Here is a 14,887-nt window from a genome sequence, read left to right on the forward strand (position 1 = left end):
ACTTGCCAGATCCACCTTCAAAGTGCCTATTTCCTGATATTTTATTGGTTAAAAAATACAAAAATAAATGTCACATTAAGTGATCATGAAAATGGTTAACTGCAGTCCTACAATATACAGAAAGTCAAAGGTGATCAGCAGATGTTAAAAGGAAAGAAGGCAACAATCACAGCCAGATTATTAAAAACACAAACTTAGGTTCACTTTGTAGGAAAAAAAAGCTTCCTTACAGACACACAATCTTTATTTTAAAAATGATTTTATTAATACAGTGGTATACTTAAAATTGTGTTGAAGAGAAAAAAAAAAAAAGTCAGCCACACGTGAAGAGCTAATATCCAATTAAAGCCGTGTTATATCTAAAAATAAAATGGTACTGGTGTGCCATACATAATATATTGTCTATTAGTACAAAAATACATTTAAGGGCACACAATACAGCATCCAGTATCACAAGTCAGTGAGGGGGACACTTTGAGAGCACACCCTTTTAAAAGAACATGTTTTTCAATATATTTTAGCCCAAGCACATTCCTGATCCTTAAATAGCCATAAAAAGATATTTTTTGTGCCCATAACATGGTGTGAATATATTGGTAGAAAAGGTGTGATGTATTATTGTTAGGTTACAATTTCCAAGGCTTGAGGGTATATCCAGAATACAAAGATAACCACGTTCACTTCCTTCCACTTTTTTAAACATGTTTTCTCTAAGTTTTATACAAAAAAGAAAGACATACAAAAAGTTCATTTACAAACAAAAGAGACAAGGCAATATGCTAGCTTTATTTACAGCCACTTCTTTTCTGTTGTTTTTTTTCTTCTTCTGTAAGTAATGCATAGCAGATAAAAGAAGAGCATACCTTTGTTATCCTTCATCCACTGTTACTGTGTGCTAAACCCAAGTTCATTTTTTATACACAGGGTTCACAAAAAAATGGCAAAACAAATGACATTATACCATAATTTATCATAACTTATTTTTTTTCTTCATGAAAAGTGAATAATCTGCAGATAAGGCATCACTGCTTATTTGTGTGTGAGTGCAAGAGTGCACAGAGAGAAAAAGAGAAGAAGAGAAGAGAGAGAGAGTGAGAGAAATAGATGTGAGGAAAGAACTGAGGAGGCTACTGGACCTGAGTAAAGAACATGCATAGATCTCCCTCAGGCTGGAAGGAGAGACGTGGTAAGAAATCAAGCTACGAGATATTACTGTAGGAAAAGGAAGAATTCAAGGAAGAAGTGAACGAAGAGCGCCTCTAAAAGTGTGCTGCCTGGATTCATATCCAGCTCGTGTTTTGCCAACTCCTTCAACAGATACTTGCAAATGTCACCATCGCATGGTTTAATCTTCCCTCGCATCTGTCTCAAACCTTCATTAAAATCCCCTCAATGTGGAAAATGTGGAGATTACATACTTGTATTGCGTCACCTGAATTGAAAAATAACAAGATGTTGATTGGTAGTAGAATTTATAGTTTAAAGTACAATTTTAGCAAATCTTCTCTATACTACCATATATCCTGTACGCATATATAGCATAAAATATACCGACACAGATTTTTTAAAGTACGTATGCTGCCTCTAAAACCATCCATCCATCAATATTCATGTAAAAATTACATTTAAAAATTGCCTTATATATAGTGTCAATCCTCAGTGGCATGGGGCATGCATTACGGTTTTTATTTCACATCAAAACTTCAAATTGGGAAAGAGTTCAAAGAACAGCTTGTAACGATCATCGGTGTCTCGCCTTCATCCGTGGGTGCAGTAAACAGCACTGACTGGGTCTTCTTCATACTCCATTATGTGGTGTGTAAGAATGTTTGGAGTGCATCTGTCAGCATGTGTGCACGTGAGTGTACTGTATGTGTTGTGTGTGTGTGTGCGTGCGCATCCTCTTCATTTTATCCCCACATGGTCTCACATTCAGTAATCTCACACCTGCTGGTCCGTCCTTAAAAGTGGTCAATGAGCACAGAAACACAGTTGGCTCCCACCAGGTAGTTGGGGTCCCCGGGGAGAGACTTGTTCTGCCAGCTTTTTGGGTCACCTGCAGACAGACAGATGGAGGGGAGAGTGAGGAATAACAGCTGCTTTTTAAAAAAAATTTAATACAAGCTGTCATGTTTTTCATAAGCACGCTTCATCTGCAAACTTGTCTCATTTTAAAATGGGGAACTTGATTACATCTATTGTCCGGGAGCCACGTTAAGTAATATCACGTGACTTTGTGGCCTATATTCAAGCACAGTAAAACAGGAGACTAGTAAAAGCAATTTCATAGTTTTATTGAACGTCCCGAGCTTCTTGTTGACTGCAAATGAAACCTCAGTCACTGTGAGGTCTGAGTGTAATTGCAATGATAAACACACAGGTCTGTGCCAAGAGGAAAGTTCCAGTAATCAATCAGAGTAAGCATGGCCAGCTCGGCAGAGGTCCATCAATGTAGAACAGACTAACTATACGTGTGGCAGTATAAATACTGACATCGACTGTCAATCTTTAAACTCTCAATCTGGTGCTAAAATCTGGGTGAGATGAGAAACATCACCGTCCACCATAAAACAAAACTTGACGCCTGATCAGAAAGCACCGGTGTTCTGCCAGCGGACCATAGACAAGATAACAGCAACTTTAGCATTTGACTGAAATCATGATTGATTGTTGAGTTGAAGCCAAAGTAAGCCGCAGTCCTCAGATGAAAATGTACACACATGCGTTTGTTGTTCTCCTTTTTGGGCTGTGAGTTGTAACCTCACAGTCATGAGTTAACTGGGTGTCGGGGAGTTGCACCTTTTAACTCACCTGCAGCTCTCTCTGTAGCTCAGACAATCCCTGCTACCTGCGTGTGCTAATCCATCCTTTCACCCATATTCTTTGTCTTTATAATTGGTATCTTTATAATAACAAACAACAGCTGTTTCGTGTGCAGGATCGCTCATTTCCCGTTTCACGTGTTTTCTAGACAAAACGTGGTTCGCAGACCTGCGTCGGGTGACAGAGCTGCATTCAGCTCGTGTAGTGTGTGACCCCCTGTCACCGATCAGTCACGTAGTGTGAACGCCACAACGACTTCAGGACTCCCGTCACATGACGGCAAGTTGTGTAGTGTGAACGGCACGGCCATCGGCCGACGCTGAAAGTCGTGTAGTCTGCACAAGCCTTTAGTATAACTTGTATAGCACTCGGGGGATGTTTGTGTTTGTAAAGCAGCTGTCTGGTTGTTGGTTTGATGGTAGCTGTATGACACACGATGAATTTCCGAAAGGACCAAAATCTATCACATATAAACGTGCACAGTACTTCTTAAACGACGCATCAATGAATTGTTGAAATAATCTATAGAAGCTTCGAATACTAAAATCATCGTTAGCTGCAGCCCTAGATGAGATGCTGTGTAATTTGACGTCACTGTCTACAATGTCAGTAGCTTTGTGTGATTTTCAAATCAAGCACATTAACAAAAGTCAGTTTCAGAGTTGAAGTATTACAGTGGCTTTGAACTCAGCCTAACAGGTAACAGTCATTTACAGAATAACACGGAGTAGATGGAAGACAGGCAGACAGCTGTATAGGAGGAAAAAGGAGAAGCAGGGAAGCAAAGTGACAAGAAACCCACAGAGGGGACAGGAGGAAGCCAGAGAGTGGCCTTGCTTTACAATAAGAGGATTACGACGCAGGCTGATAATCCTCCCACAATTCAGCAGCACAAAGGAGTGAGCTGACATCACATTCAGCCCTCCAAGTCTCATCCTTAAAATGAGGCTAATTAACAGCTAATCCCAACCACTGCCAAATTGACCACTGTTTTTGAAGACAGGGTGTGAGAAGGGCAGTATTAAGGGAAACAGGGAAAGGGGAAATTACTTCACTTTTTTAAAAAACTGACTTTAACTTCTATATGAGAATTGGTTATTTCTCTAATGTTATCTTGTTTGCTCAATTAAACAACAGATTAAAATGGCCTACAAAAAGAAGTTTGTCTTGGTTTTGAATTCCATTAAACATGATTTGTGCAGAATTCTCTCTTTATCTCATTTCTGTCCAAAATACGGTGCTGATCAATTTCAGTGCTCAATATAAACACAGATTCTGCTTTGCGGTTTTACTTGGATATTTATGGGAACTTCTTAATTAGGTGGTTAACTGCTTAAATCTCTTCTACTGCATTATTGATGAAGTGTCTGAATAATCCCTTGCAGGCACCGAGAACTGTGATTGGTTTATCTATTAGCGTACTTCTACTTCCCAGATCCAATTTCACAACCAGACTCCTTTTAGTAAACAAACTAGGCCAGTCTGAAAAACTAATGAAAAAAGAAAACTAATTTTCTTGCCATCTGGAAGCTATCTTGAAAGAACACTAAGGAAGACAGAAACTAAAATTATTGAGGTATATTTTAACATGGTAAAAAGATTTCAGTCAGTTTTTACTTTTTTGCAGCATAATGACGAGCGTTACTAGTTATGACAGTGTCCCAATTTATGGAAGATCTATAAAAGCTGTTCTTCAGGTCAGGATTCGGGTGGCCATGTGAGAAAAATCACTCTGAGCAGAGCAGCATGCACTATAATTCTACCTGATGAAATTAAATTGCTGTACAGCCAAGCGTCTAGTGCATGAATGTGAAATGAAATCAGAGAAACTTGTTAAGGTGACTAAAAGGTGAAAACAAAGAGAGAAAACTGCAATTTCAGCACCTAACACAATGAGGAGAGATTCTGATCTGAACATGAAATAAAAAAAGAAAACCAGTGATACAGTGAATGAGAGATTGAGTGGGTGCGTTAACCAGCATAAATGATGAAAATGAAACCATAATTATGAAAAAGACAGATTTTCCCCCTAGATTGATTCTCAGAGTATCCAAAATATCTTGTTCAAGTTTTTTCGCAATTGATTTGAGAGCCAAAACTAGGGGTAAAAACTGATTCAGCAGTGACCCACAACCCTCAAATTGTCACACAGCCAGCCCAAATGACCCCAGAAGAACAGAGAGAGCCCAGCGTACCCGACGAGGAGTCGGAGGATTTTAGAGCAAAAGACCAACCATCAGGGGTCATAGACGCACAGTGAGGTAAGCGTAGCTCCACAGGCTTCAAAAACTTGAGGCCGTGAGGTCCACACATCACCAGAGGGCTGAGCAGAGTCTCTCCTGCAAACACAAACACAGAATGTGGTTATAAACGCAATGCAGGGTGATTAAAAATAAACACACACAAGCAGGTCTCAAATGTAATTTTTCCCCTACAGTGCTGGAAGGCTTGGGGAAGGTATCCATGCTAGAAATGTAAAGATTCATTTGACAGTATGGCACTTTGGATACGGGTTATCTATAATTATTGTCTATAATTTGAGATTGTTGTAACGTAATTTTGTTTGTTTGCCAAAAGCTGATATGATTGGGGGGTGCGGAGATCCCTCGTGGTCTCATCTGTCAATGTCAGCAAGATACGACAATGAAGCACTTTGCATGTCTGAAATTTCTATGCAAATTGGACTAGACGCAGCAAGAGCAAAGGAAGCTGCCTATAATACAGCCTGCAGAGGACAGCTGGATTAAACTAATGCAGACTTTAGTTTAATAAAAAAATTCAGCTTGTCAAAGTGTAAGAACCAGGTGGTGTATCGAGCCCACATGGCAGCCATTCACATAATTAACATCTCTCGCATCGGATATCTACAGCAGATGTTTAATATTTTAGATGAAGAATTTGAGCCTTTTAAAGTCTAATTCCCTCATAGTACACATAGTAAAGGTTTTGTTAGGGGAAAAACAAGAATCTCTTTATTTTAGATCATTTGATTAACATTAACAAGTCTCTCATGCTTTTCCAGACTAGTTAGACATCCACAACCCAAAATCTGACAGCAATTTTTGTGACTAGTGAGATGTGTGAAGGTTTTTATGGTATTCTGGTTCTACATAAAAAAACAAATATTTAAGAAACAAGTAGTGAGTAGACTGATGAGGATTTTCATACACTAACATTTTACCCAACCGACCAACAAATAAATAAAGATTTTTGTCACTTGGGGGCAGCAGAAACAAGTTGTGAACACCATACTGACATATTGCCAAGGGGTGGGAATCACCAGAGGCCCCACGATACGATATTATCACGATATTTATGTTGCGATTCGATTTTAATGCGATCTTAAATATATTGAGATATATTGCAATTTATTACCTTTTTCCAACTTCTAACTAGGTCCCTAAAGTCAAACTTTGTCAACATCTGTTTATCTAAAAAGATACATTTCTCTGTTTGTTCATATCACTTTTTCAGTCCTCTATATGGTCCTGTTAAGTTTTCTAGTGGACTAAAAAAGCAATAGATTTTATTATTCTAGTACCAAAAAGTTAAAACTCCCATCTGCAATTTATATAATAAAACATCGATACTTGGCATCCGTGTATCGATACAGTATTGCCATGGCAAATATCACGATACTATGCTGTATCGATTTTTTCCCCCACTGCTAATATTGCCACCTTTTAAGTTGATATGGCAAACTAATTAGCAAACAGAGCTGCTCATTTACACATCCAGCAGTTACAGAGCAACATTATGTAGCAATATTAACTCTCTTGGAACGATTTATGGAGGGAAATATCTGTCTCTTTAGCTCTTCTGCTGGTTTTAGAGCTTTTTCCCCACTGAAAACAGCTGCCCTCTGCGGCCAAAAATGATGCTATGAGAGCAGTGCGAGTGAATTAAAACAGCAAAGCTGCAGGCCGGGCAGCTAAACAATGACCTGAAACTTGCTATAAAGCTGCGTAAACATTTGAGAGACCCATTTCACAGTGTCACATTGGTTGTCATTTGATATATTCTTGTCATAAAATCAATTATAGATGCTTTAAGCAAAGCATATTTTTATCGGCAGGGACATCTGCTGGTCCTTTCTTCCATGGTCAATATGTTAGTATTATTGTTAATCAGCACTTTAGCTCCAGCATATCTCCCCAAAACATGACATGCACCTTAAACTACAAACAAAAATGACAGACCATGTGAATTGACTTCATAAGAATGTAAACAAAAGAAAACCCCATGGCTTCTTCCTCACTCCATCTTTGATAAGTTACCTTTCTCCTTGTCAAGTGGTGGCAAGATGCTGTTGTCTCTGCAGACCTTGAAATAGATCTCCTGCTCCACACCGTCAGGGATGGCACCCTGTGGGATAATTATGCTGACACCTGTCTCAATGGAGCTCAGGACACCACCGTTAGAATTGAAGATACCTCGAGCTGTTGCTACCACTGTGTGGCCCTCATCTTCATCCTCATCATCATCCAGGGCACTGGGGCTGGGAGACAGATACCTTTACTGTCACACTCATTTTCAACAGAATACCTTAGACCTCTATTCTTCTCTAGTCAGCCTGCGTCAGGTGACAGAGCTGCATTATTACCTCACAGGGATGGCTTTGGGCACAGCGTTGATGTTGTTGTGCTGGTGTTTGGTGCGGTGGTCCACAGTGCGCGTGAAAGTGTCCAAACCACTGTCATGGTCTGTGTTCTGGGGCTGTGGGGGTATCTGAGGCTTCACTGGGCTGGAGCTCCGGCCCTGCTCCAAACACAAGAGGGTACAGTGTTATATATACACGTTACTGTATGTGGTATGGCGCTAACGTATGGTGACTGAAAATTCTCAGTTCTGACTGGTTGGAAGGTGTGGATTAACTTTCCGTAATCGGACAGCACGACTGGACGGCTATGACATATGTGTTTGATTGCTGTTTAATTATAATTTTATGAGCCATTATTAAACACAGCAACAGTGCGACTTAGCTGAAGAGCATGCAGCTAGAAATACTGATACAATCACCACCAACAACAACCAACAATAGGATAAATAGCTTCTCAGTGAGAACCAAACTAATTTACTAATTTAACCTAAAATGTGTGTATTTTGTATAATTGTGTATTTGAGTTAATCTGGATTTTCAAATCAAGAAATGGACATCCTTATTCTATGGGCCCATTACAATTGATCTGAAAAGTTATTTCAGATCAATTCGCTCTTTGAAAAATGGAATTGCAACATGTGACAAAATTACAGTTCCAGAAGAGTTTTGACCTAAGTGTAGGGAAATACTGGTAAATTGTATAAAAAAAATAAAAGATACAAAAAAATTAAAAATAGAAAGAGAAAAAGTACAGCATGAAATAATAAATTGCATTTAAAATTTTACTTTTTTCAAAACTAGATTACCTTGCTTGCTTATGTTTTTGACTACAGTTACATCAATAGCATCATTAATTGGAATTCAACTTACCTTTGGAGCAATCTCAGGCTTGTCATTGGGCAGAAGGTTGTGGTTGAATTTAGGACTGTCGAACATGCGCGCAAAAGGCTTGGCAGACGTGGTGTAGGGTTTGGGTGTGTAGCGGTTGTAGCTGGATACTGGTGGAGCCCCGGTGCTAGTGACTGTTTTTGGAGGCTGTTCACTAGTGCCATTAACTGGAGACTTCTCAGGGAAACTCTTGTGAGGCAGGAAGTTGGTTTGGACAGTGTCCTCTCGGGCAGGAGGCTTGGCTGTGGAAGAGCCATAAGGGTCAGCCAAAAAGCTCTCCAGTAATTTCCGACATTTTGACATTCAAAGCAGTCAGTGTCTCTCAGTAGACAACGTATAGTGTGATACAGTACACAGATGCATCATGCATGTGATTACAGCGTAGATAGTATAAAAGGACTAGTTTCTCCCTTTCCTTTGATAGAAAACAGTGGATTTTACCTTCAGGTGCAGGTTTGGGCAGTGTGGCTGGTTGCAGAGGAGGTGTCACCTGGGGAACTGGTTCATATTTTTTCTCCACTGGACTTGGTTTCTCCACTGACTCCGTCCTATATCACAAGACCAAAACCATCAATTGAGATTCCCAGAAGAAATAACCAAGACAAACATAAAAGCCGTAAAGGATGTTAAAGATAGTTGGAAGGAAAGTTGAAAGACACATTAATACCTTTAAACTATATCATCTAAGTGAAATAAGTCAAAGATGTTTCATAAAAGCATTATATTCAGAATTTCTTGGGAGTGTGGATGTGAATGGGCATCACCTGGGGTAGTTGTGGGTTGTTTGTACTTGTGGCTGGGGTTTGTTGGGACCAGTCTGGAGCTTATCAAAGTAAGACAGCTGTTTCCGGTAGTAGTCCTCGTCCTCATCAGGATCGTAATGGTTGGAGCGCACAATGTCATCAGCTACCTGGGGCTGAGGCTTCTGAGGCCCTGGGGCTCTGGGTTGGTGTGATAAAATAACACGTTAAATGCAAGGAAAAGACAGGTGAGAACAGAGCAGGAGAATACAATGAAAAATGGCCAAAATGAAGCGGTTGCGCAACTTGGTCACTATCAAAATGTCAAAATTAAAGTGACTACTTAAACAATATTAGTGCAAAATTACTCTGAAGAATCAGGGTGAGTGGAAACACAATAACAGCAGCATTGGCTTACCTAAAGGTCTTCTCTTGATCCAGGTTACTCAGAGAATTTGCTTTAGGGATTACTCCACCTGCTTTCAAGGGTAAATCGGCTGCCTGTAGTAGCAAAAACAATTAACCCCATCAGTAGGATGTTCACTTCTAATGTGTTAATTTCTCAATATGTTGAAAAGAAAATGTACATGTTAAGTAGACTAGTAAAAACTGTAACTACACAAGCTGCCTTATGTAATATATCTGCCAACAGTTTACCCTGTTCCCAGATGAATCTCCTGCATCTCTGGCTCTATCCATTGACACAGAGCGTTTGTTCTCAAACATCTTGACCCTAGTCAGGACTGACTGCGGCCGCATGGCGGGGTCATCCTCCGGTTTCTCATCTCTGGCAGGGGTGGGTTTCGGAGGGTCTGCAGGGGACGGTGAGGGGGCCTCTGCTTTGAAAGGTGGTGTGGGGCTGGTTTCAGAGTTCACAGGAATGGGATCATACTGCTGAGGTTTGTAGCTCTTTTGCGGTGGAGTTGGTCCCTGGTTAAAGGCAGGTCGCTGGGCAGGGGGTTCTGGCGAACGGGCAGCTGAGGGATAAGTGCTCAGGTGAGAATCCTGGTTGTAGTGCAGGTCAGGCGGAGCAGGAGGTGGGGGGTCATCATAGCGAACAGGCCCTGGACCCGTCGGTTTACCGTAGCGAGGCCGTCCGTCGAATCCCTGCTGAGATGGATGCCCGTCGTGGCGGAGAGGAGGGGTGTACTGGGAGTCAGGGCCGTCACCGTATGGCAAACGGGGATCGTAGCCCTGGGAGTTGGCAGTAGAGAGGGGCTGCTTGTAGGGATTCCACGTTTGTTGGTCATAGTGAGGCACACTGTTCTCGTAGGGTGGGTTAGAGTCATAGTTCCGGTACTTTGGTTCTGGGTAACCACCTCCGCTGCTGACTCCACTGCTGCTGACATCATACCGACTTGGTGGGTGGTCGTAATCTCTGTATGGCTGGTCAGGGTGATAACCCTGCTGAGGGTTGTAAGTCACAGGCTTCATGGTGTGACTGATTCTCCCTGTGTTGTTGTCTGTGCTGTATGGATCATTCTGATACATCTACCAAACAAATAAGAAACACAGGGTAAGGTTAACAACTGAACAGGATCCACTAACACACGGACATAAAATATGTAATATGAAAAACTGGACATACAAAAATCAGTTATAGCACGAGAAAAGGAGAATATTAAAACAAGTCCGTGAAATTAATTGCAGTAGAGGAAACAAGAAGGGACAGACCTGAAATAGAGAAACTGAGAGGGAAGAGTTACTGGTCAGATGACACTTTAGATTAAACAGAAATCGCAGCACAGCCAAACATTCATTGCAGCTTTAAAACACCACAATGTACCCAAATTAAACACTTGAATGAATTACAAAGAATAACAAAGATGAAATACAACAAAACAATGGGATGCATTTTTCCTGTCCAAGCTGACAAAATTTGAAAATGGTATATAGAAATGTAATGTAAATTACTTACAGAGGGTCTATCAATAATTTGACTAATAACTTGGGGTTTCTTGACACATTACGTGTACACTGCTGCATTCACAAGGGAAAATGTCACCCACTGTCTTGGTGAAATTTTGAAGGAAACTTCCACAATAATTATTTAACATTACAAGCACATACCCATTGTACAAAAAAAAAAATTAATAAAAATCTAATATCCTGATATTTGAGAAGTAACCATTAATTATCCATCCAAATATAAAGAACATTTCTGTTTAGGTGGTCTTCGCTACTTGGTCATAGCTACAATTCAAACAGAAGACAAACATTCGTAAAATGGTTGGAAAATTAATGGCTACTTTTACAAAGAAATGATATCCATTCAATCAACAATGATAAATACAGCACAAATACATCTGCTTCTGGTAGTTAACAGAGAAACATGTTGCAGCCATGCAAAGAGGTAAGAGATAAGCAACAGTGAGAGCTGCAGGATTTCCATTGCTCCCCTACATGTAGGCGTGTCAGTGCAGCCATCATCTCCAAAGCCCACTGTTGTTTACCAGCATTTGCTCGCACTCCAGCACATGCACACACCCTCTCGCACACAACACACACACAGTCTCTTCTGGGCAGCACTGTGGTCAGCGGACATGCAGGGCAGAAGGAGACAGAGACAGAGACAGAGAGAGAGACAGAGAGACAGAGAGACAGAGAGAGAGAGAGAGAGAGAGAGAGAGAGAGAGAGGCGTGGCAGCAGGAAGTAGGTAGGTAGACAGGCAGCAGCAGCACAGGAGGTCAGCCAGGTCAGACTGGGCTGAGCTGGCCCAGGTCACGGCGCGTCCAGTGACGGTCAGATGGATACCTTTGGTTCTGTACTGGCCGTTCCAGACTGTAGAGGTTCTGGTGAGAAGCTCTGAGGGGCTAGCTCAGGGGTGGGCCTCCTAAGTGAGCCAGCCTCTGGGTTGGGGCTTGGCTGGCTGTGGGGAGCTCCAGGAGCCTCGTCAGGGCTCAGACCCCCTACAGTTTTTACAGTAACGTCGACAGCAGGGGGCAATGTCTCAGCCAGGGGCTCAGGCTGCTGGGGGATGCTAGGGACGGCAGCGGCCTCTGCTTTCTGTGAAGTGGTTCAGAAATGTTTAATAACACGCGCTGACACACTATGGTGCAGTACTAACAAGTGCTACTACCTTCACAGCCCCTCTAAACGGTCTGCTCCTCATTTGTGCCTACATCTTACACTGATTCAAATAACCAATCACCCGCCTCCGCATTTAACAATAGCTGTAGATCAACGAATGGCATGTGAGAGTTAGGAATTAGCAGCAGGACAAGTTTTCATTGTTATAGTATACTAACTTGATTTTAATGCTGCAGTTACAATACAGTAGTTTCTCCTTTTTCCCCCCTTTTATGTTCATTAACACATCATGAGACGACAAATGTTAAGATTTGGATATCACAACGGCCAATCGGGTTTTGATTAATACATTTCACAGGTACACTGGGTTAACACTGGCATTTCCAACATGCACATAATACTTTCTAGTTTCGTATTGTCACAGTCCCAGTCATAGGTAAAACAAAGGTAGGAAGTGCACATAGGTGATTACTGGTACAGACACTTAGACATAAGTTTCTTCTCCCAGTGACATCAGCAACAGTCACACCAATAAGACAGCTTGTGGTAATACAGAGTACAAGAGTAACAGTAAAACTTCAAGTTCTTCTCCTTTTCAAAAATAAAAAACACACTTTCACAAACATCAATCAACAAACATAGAAATAAATAATATAATAAATATAGAGATATATGTATATGTATATATATATATATATGTTATATATAATATTTATATGTTGCGATAAATACCTGACCACAACGGGTTTCACTTTCCCACTGATATTGTTTTGTAACAGTAGTTTTGTAACTGTAAAAATAAAAAAGTGCCTTCAATAGCGCTTCCAGAAAACCCTTCTAACGCACACCACGTCCTCCAGACAACAGGGAAGACGTGCAGCTCTCAGAAACGCTACCTGCTGCGGCACTGGTGCCTTGAATCCAGCTGGGTCGATGCGGTTCAGGGGGTCCGGCTGCACTGTGTGCTGGTAACCAGCGTAGCCAGGGGGCTCCTGGATGACCGGTGGGTCCTCACGGACAGGCTCAGAGGAGCGGGTGATGGCAGGCTCCGTGGGAGGACCCACATCGTCATTCAGTGTTTCATCCAGCTCCTGGTCAGTGTAGGCTCCACCCTCTGTGTCCGTGTCCTCGTAGTCGGAGGTATGGCGGCTGTCGGTGCTGTACATGGAATACTCACTACCTGGCGCCGACAGGTAGGACAGTCGGTCGTCGTGGATGTCAAGGTCATCCTCAGCTGTCCCATCAGCCTGGAAAACAAAAGGTAAAGGGAGAGAGGGAGTAAGAAATGTCTGTCTGTCTGTCTGTCTGTGTGTGTGTGTGTGTGTGAGACAGGGGGGGGGGTCTTACTTTGCCCTCTGAAACCCACACCAGCTGGTTCTGCTGCTGCTGGATTATCTCTTTCAGCGCTCCAAACCAACCATCATTCATGTTGTTCAAGTTAATGGTTGCTGAATACACAAAGAGAGAAGAGCAGAAGAGAATAAAAAACATCTCTACAATGAAATAAGTATGAACATTTACTTAATTAGCAATTAAGTAAAACCACAGCATCATAAATAAAAGTTCATTTTAGACATGAACTCTAACTCACAAATGCTCTGCCACTTTTACATGATTGGCATAATGTCTGTGAAAGGATAATTTTTAAGTTGCTCAAGCAATTTTCTTACTTGGGAACCAAAGATTGTTGACTATGCTGCTAAAGTGCAAATTTCTTCTTCTTCTTCTTCATAAGTAACCGTTTTTGAATAAAATGTGCAAACCATTCACAACACACAGGGAAGTGATACTAATAATCTCTTGCCTTGTGCATTTTAGTAAATATTCCAAATTTATTGGTTTCCCAGTTTTATAAACATCAATTATAGCAGAACATCATTATGTGGCTTGATTTTGAGAAAACCTCTCAAATGAAAACCAGTGGATAAAGGCGTAGTACGCAGATGCAGTTTGTGGTGTAATAACTGTTTGGACAGAAGATTTTATTCAAGAATTTGTGTGTGTGCAAAGGCTGAATGTGAGCCAAGCAAAATGCTCTCTAAACATGTTTATCACCAACAGATGCTCCTAAAGCATGGTAACACCATATCCCTTGACGGGAAGAATGCATGCTGAGAAAGGGGCCCGACGGTGCTCTTCTGTGCTGAACAAGCTTTTGTAAGAAGTCTGACAGAACAGGGCCAGCACAAGTGCCGTGTAGCCACAGCCCCCACCGCGACACTCAAGTGTCAACCGCCTTTGAAATGTGTCTTTGCCCTCTGTAAAATGTCTTCCACCCCCCTTAGTTTGAAATCCCCATCTAACCCTCTCTCTCTCTCTCTCCCTCCCGATGGACTCACTGGTGAAGAGGTGGTGGTTGCTCTTCCTTAATTTAAGCGCTCGGTCATAGAGCTTCCTGGCGCTCTTCCTAGACTCAGGGCAGAGACGGGTCCTCATGTTCTTCACGCCCTGCTTGGTGTCTGGGTTGAGAAACACCACAATTGGATACCACTGAGCATAGTTCAGACGGTCCACTGCATTAGGGGTGATGTCCAGCACTGCATGCTTGTCCTTCATACACAAAACACAAATAAACACATAAATGTGTTGTTAATGTGTTTATTTCAGTAAGGTCCTAGGTAGTTTCCACTCTGTTGACAGACTGAGCATATGGCCAACATGATTTTTCACATACTGTGTGGCAGATTTTGAAGCCTTGTAAGAGGTCAGCTCATCGGTCTCAATTAGTTTCCACCACTTTGCTGAGGTTCGGGCAACTAACATCATTAGAGTGCAGTACACCAGAGGGCAGCAGTGAGCTGTACA

General features: G+C 41.6%; 1 protein-coding gene across 15 annotated transcripts in view; it reads right to left on the reverse strand.

Annotated features, from left to right (window-relative positions):
* Positions 1-242: 242 nt before the first annotated feature.
* Positions 243-14,887, reverse strand: part of tjp1a (tight junction protein 1a) — a 109,212-nt gene continuing 94,567 nt past the window's right edge. For 10 of the 15 annotated variants that reach the window (XM_046032531.1, XM_046032532.1, XM_046032533.1 and 7 more), the window contains 13 exons: positions 14,422-14,632; positions 13,430-13,530; positions 12,979-13,329; positions 11,807-12,058; positions 9,709-10,542; positions 9,470-9,552; positions 9,076-9,252; positions 8,753-8,859; positions 8,294-8,553; positions 7,427-7,581; positions 7,101-7,321; positions 5,019-5,162; positions 243-2,056 (listed from right to left, as the gene is read on the reverse strand). In XM_046032531.1, coding sequence (XP_045888487.1) covers positions 1,962-2,056; positions 5,019-5,162; positions 7,101-7,321; positions 7,427-7,581; positions 8,294-8,553; positions 8,753-8,859; positions 9,076-9,252; positions 9,470-9,552; positions 9,709-10,542; positions 11,807-12,058; positions 12,979-13,329; positions 13,430-13,530; positions 14,422-14,632 — 2,991 coding nt within the window. In that variant the 3' untranslated portion in view covers positions 243-1,961. The remainder of the gene's footprint in view (positions 2,057-5,018; positions 5,163-7,100; positions 7,322-7,426; positions 7,582-8,293; positions 8,554-8,752; positions 8,860-9,075; positions 9,253-9,469; positions 9,553-9,708; positions 10,543-11,806; positions 12,059-12,978; positions 13,330-13,429; positions 13,531-14,421; positions 14,633-14,887) is intronic. The other 5 variants (XM_046032536.1, XM_046032546.1, XM_046032535.1 and 2 more) reach the window with 3 other exon arrangements.

The sequence above is a fragment of the Micropterus dolomieu genome, linkage group LG20 (assembly GCF_021292245.1).
Source record: "Micropterus dolomieu isolate WLL.071019.BEF.003 ecotype Adirondacks linkage group LG20, ASM2129224v1, whole genome shotgun sequence".
Lineage (NCBI taxonomy): Eukaryota > Metazoa > Chordata > Actinopteri > Centrarchiformes > Centrarchidae > Micropterus > Micropterus dolomieu.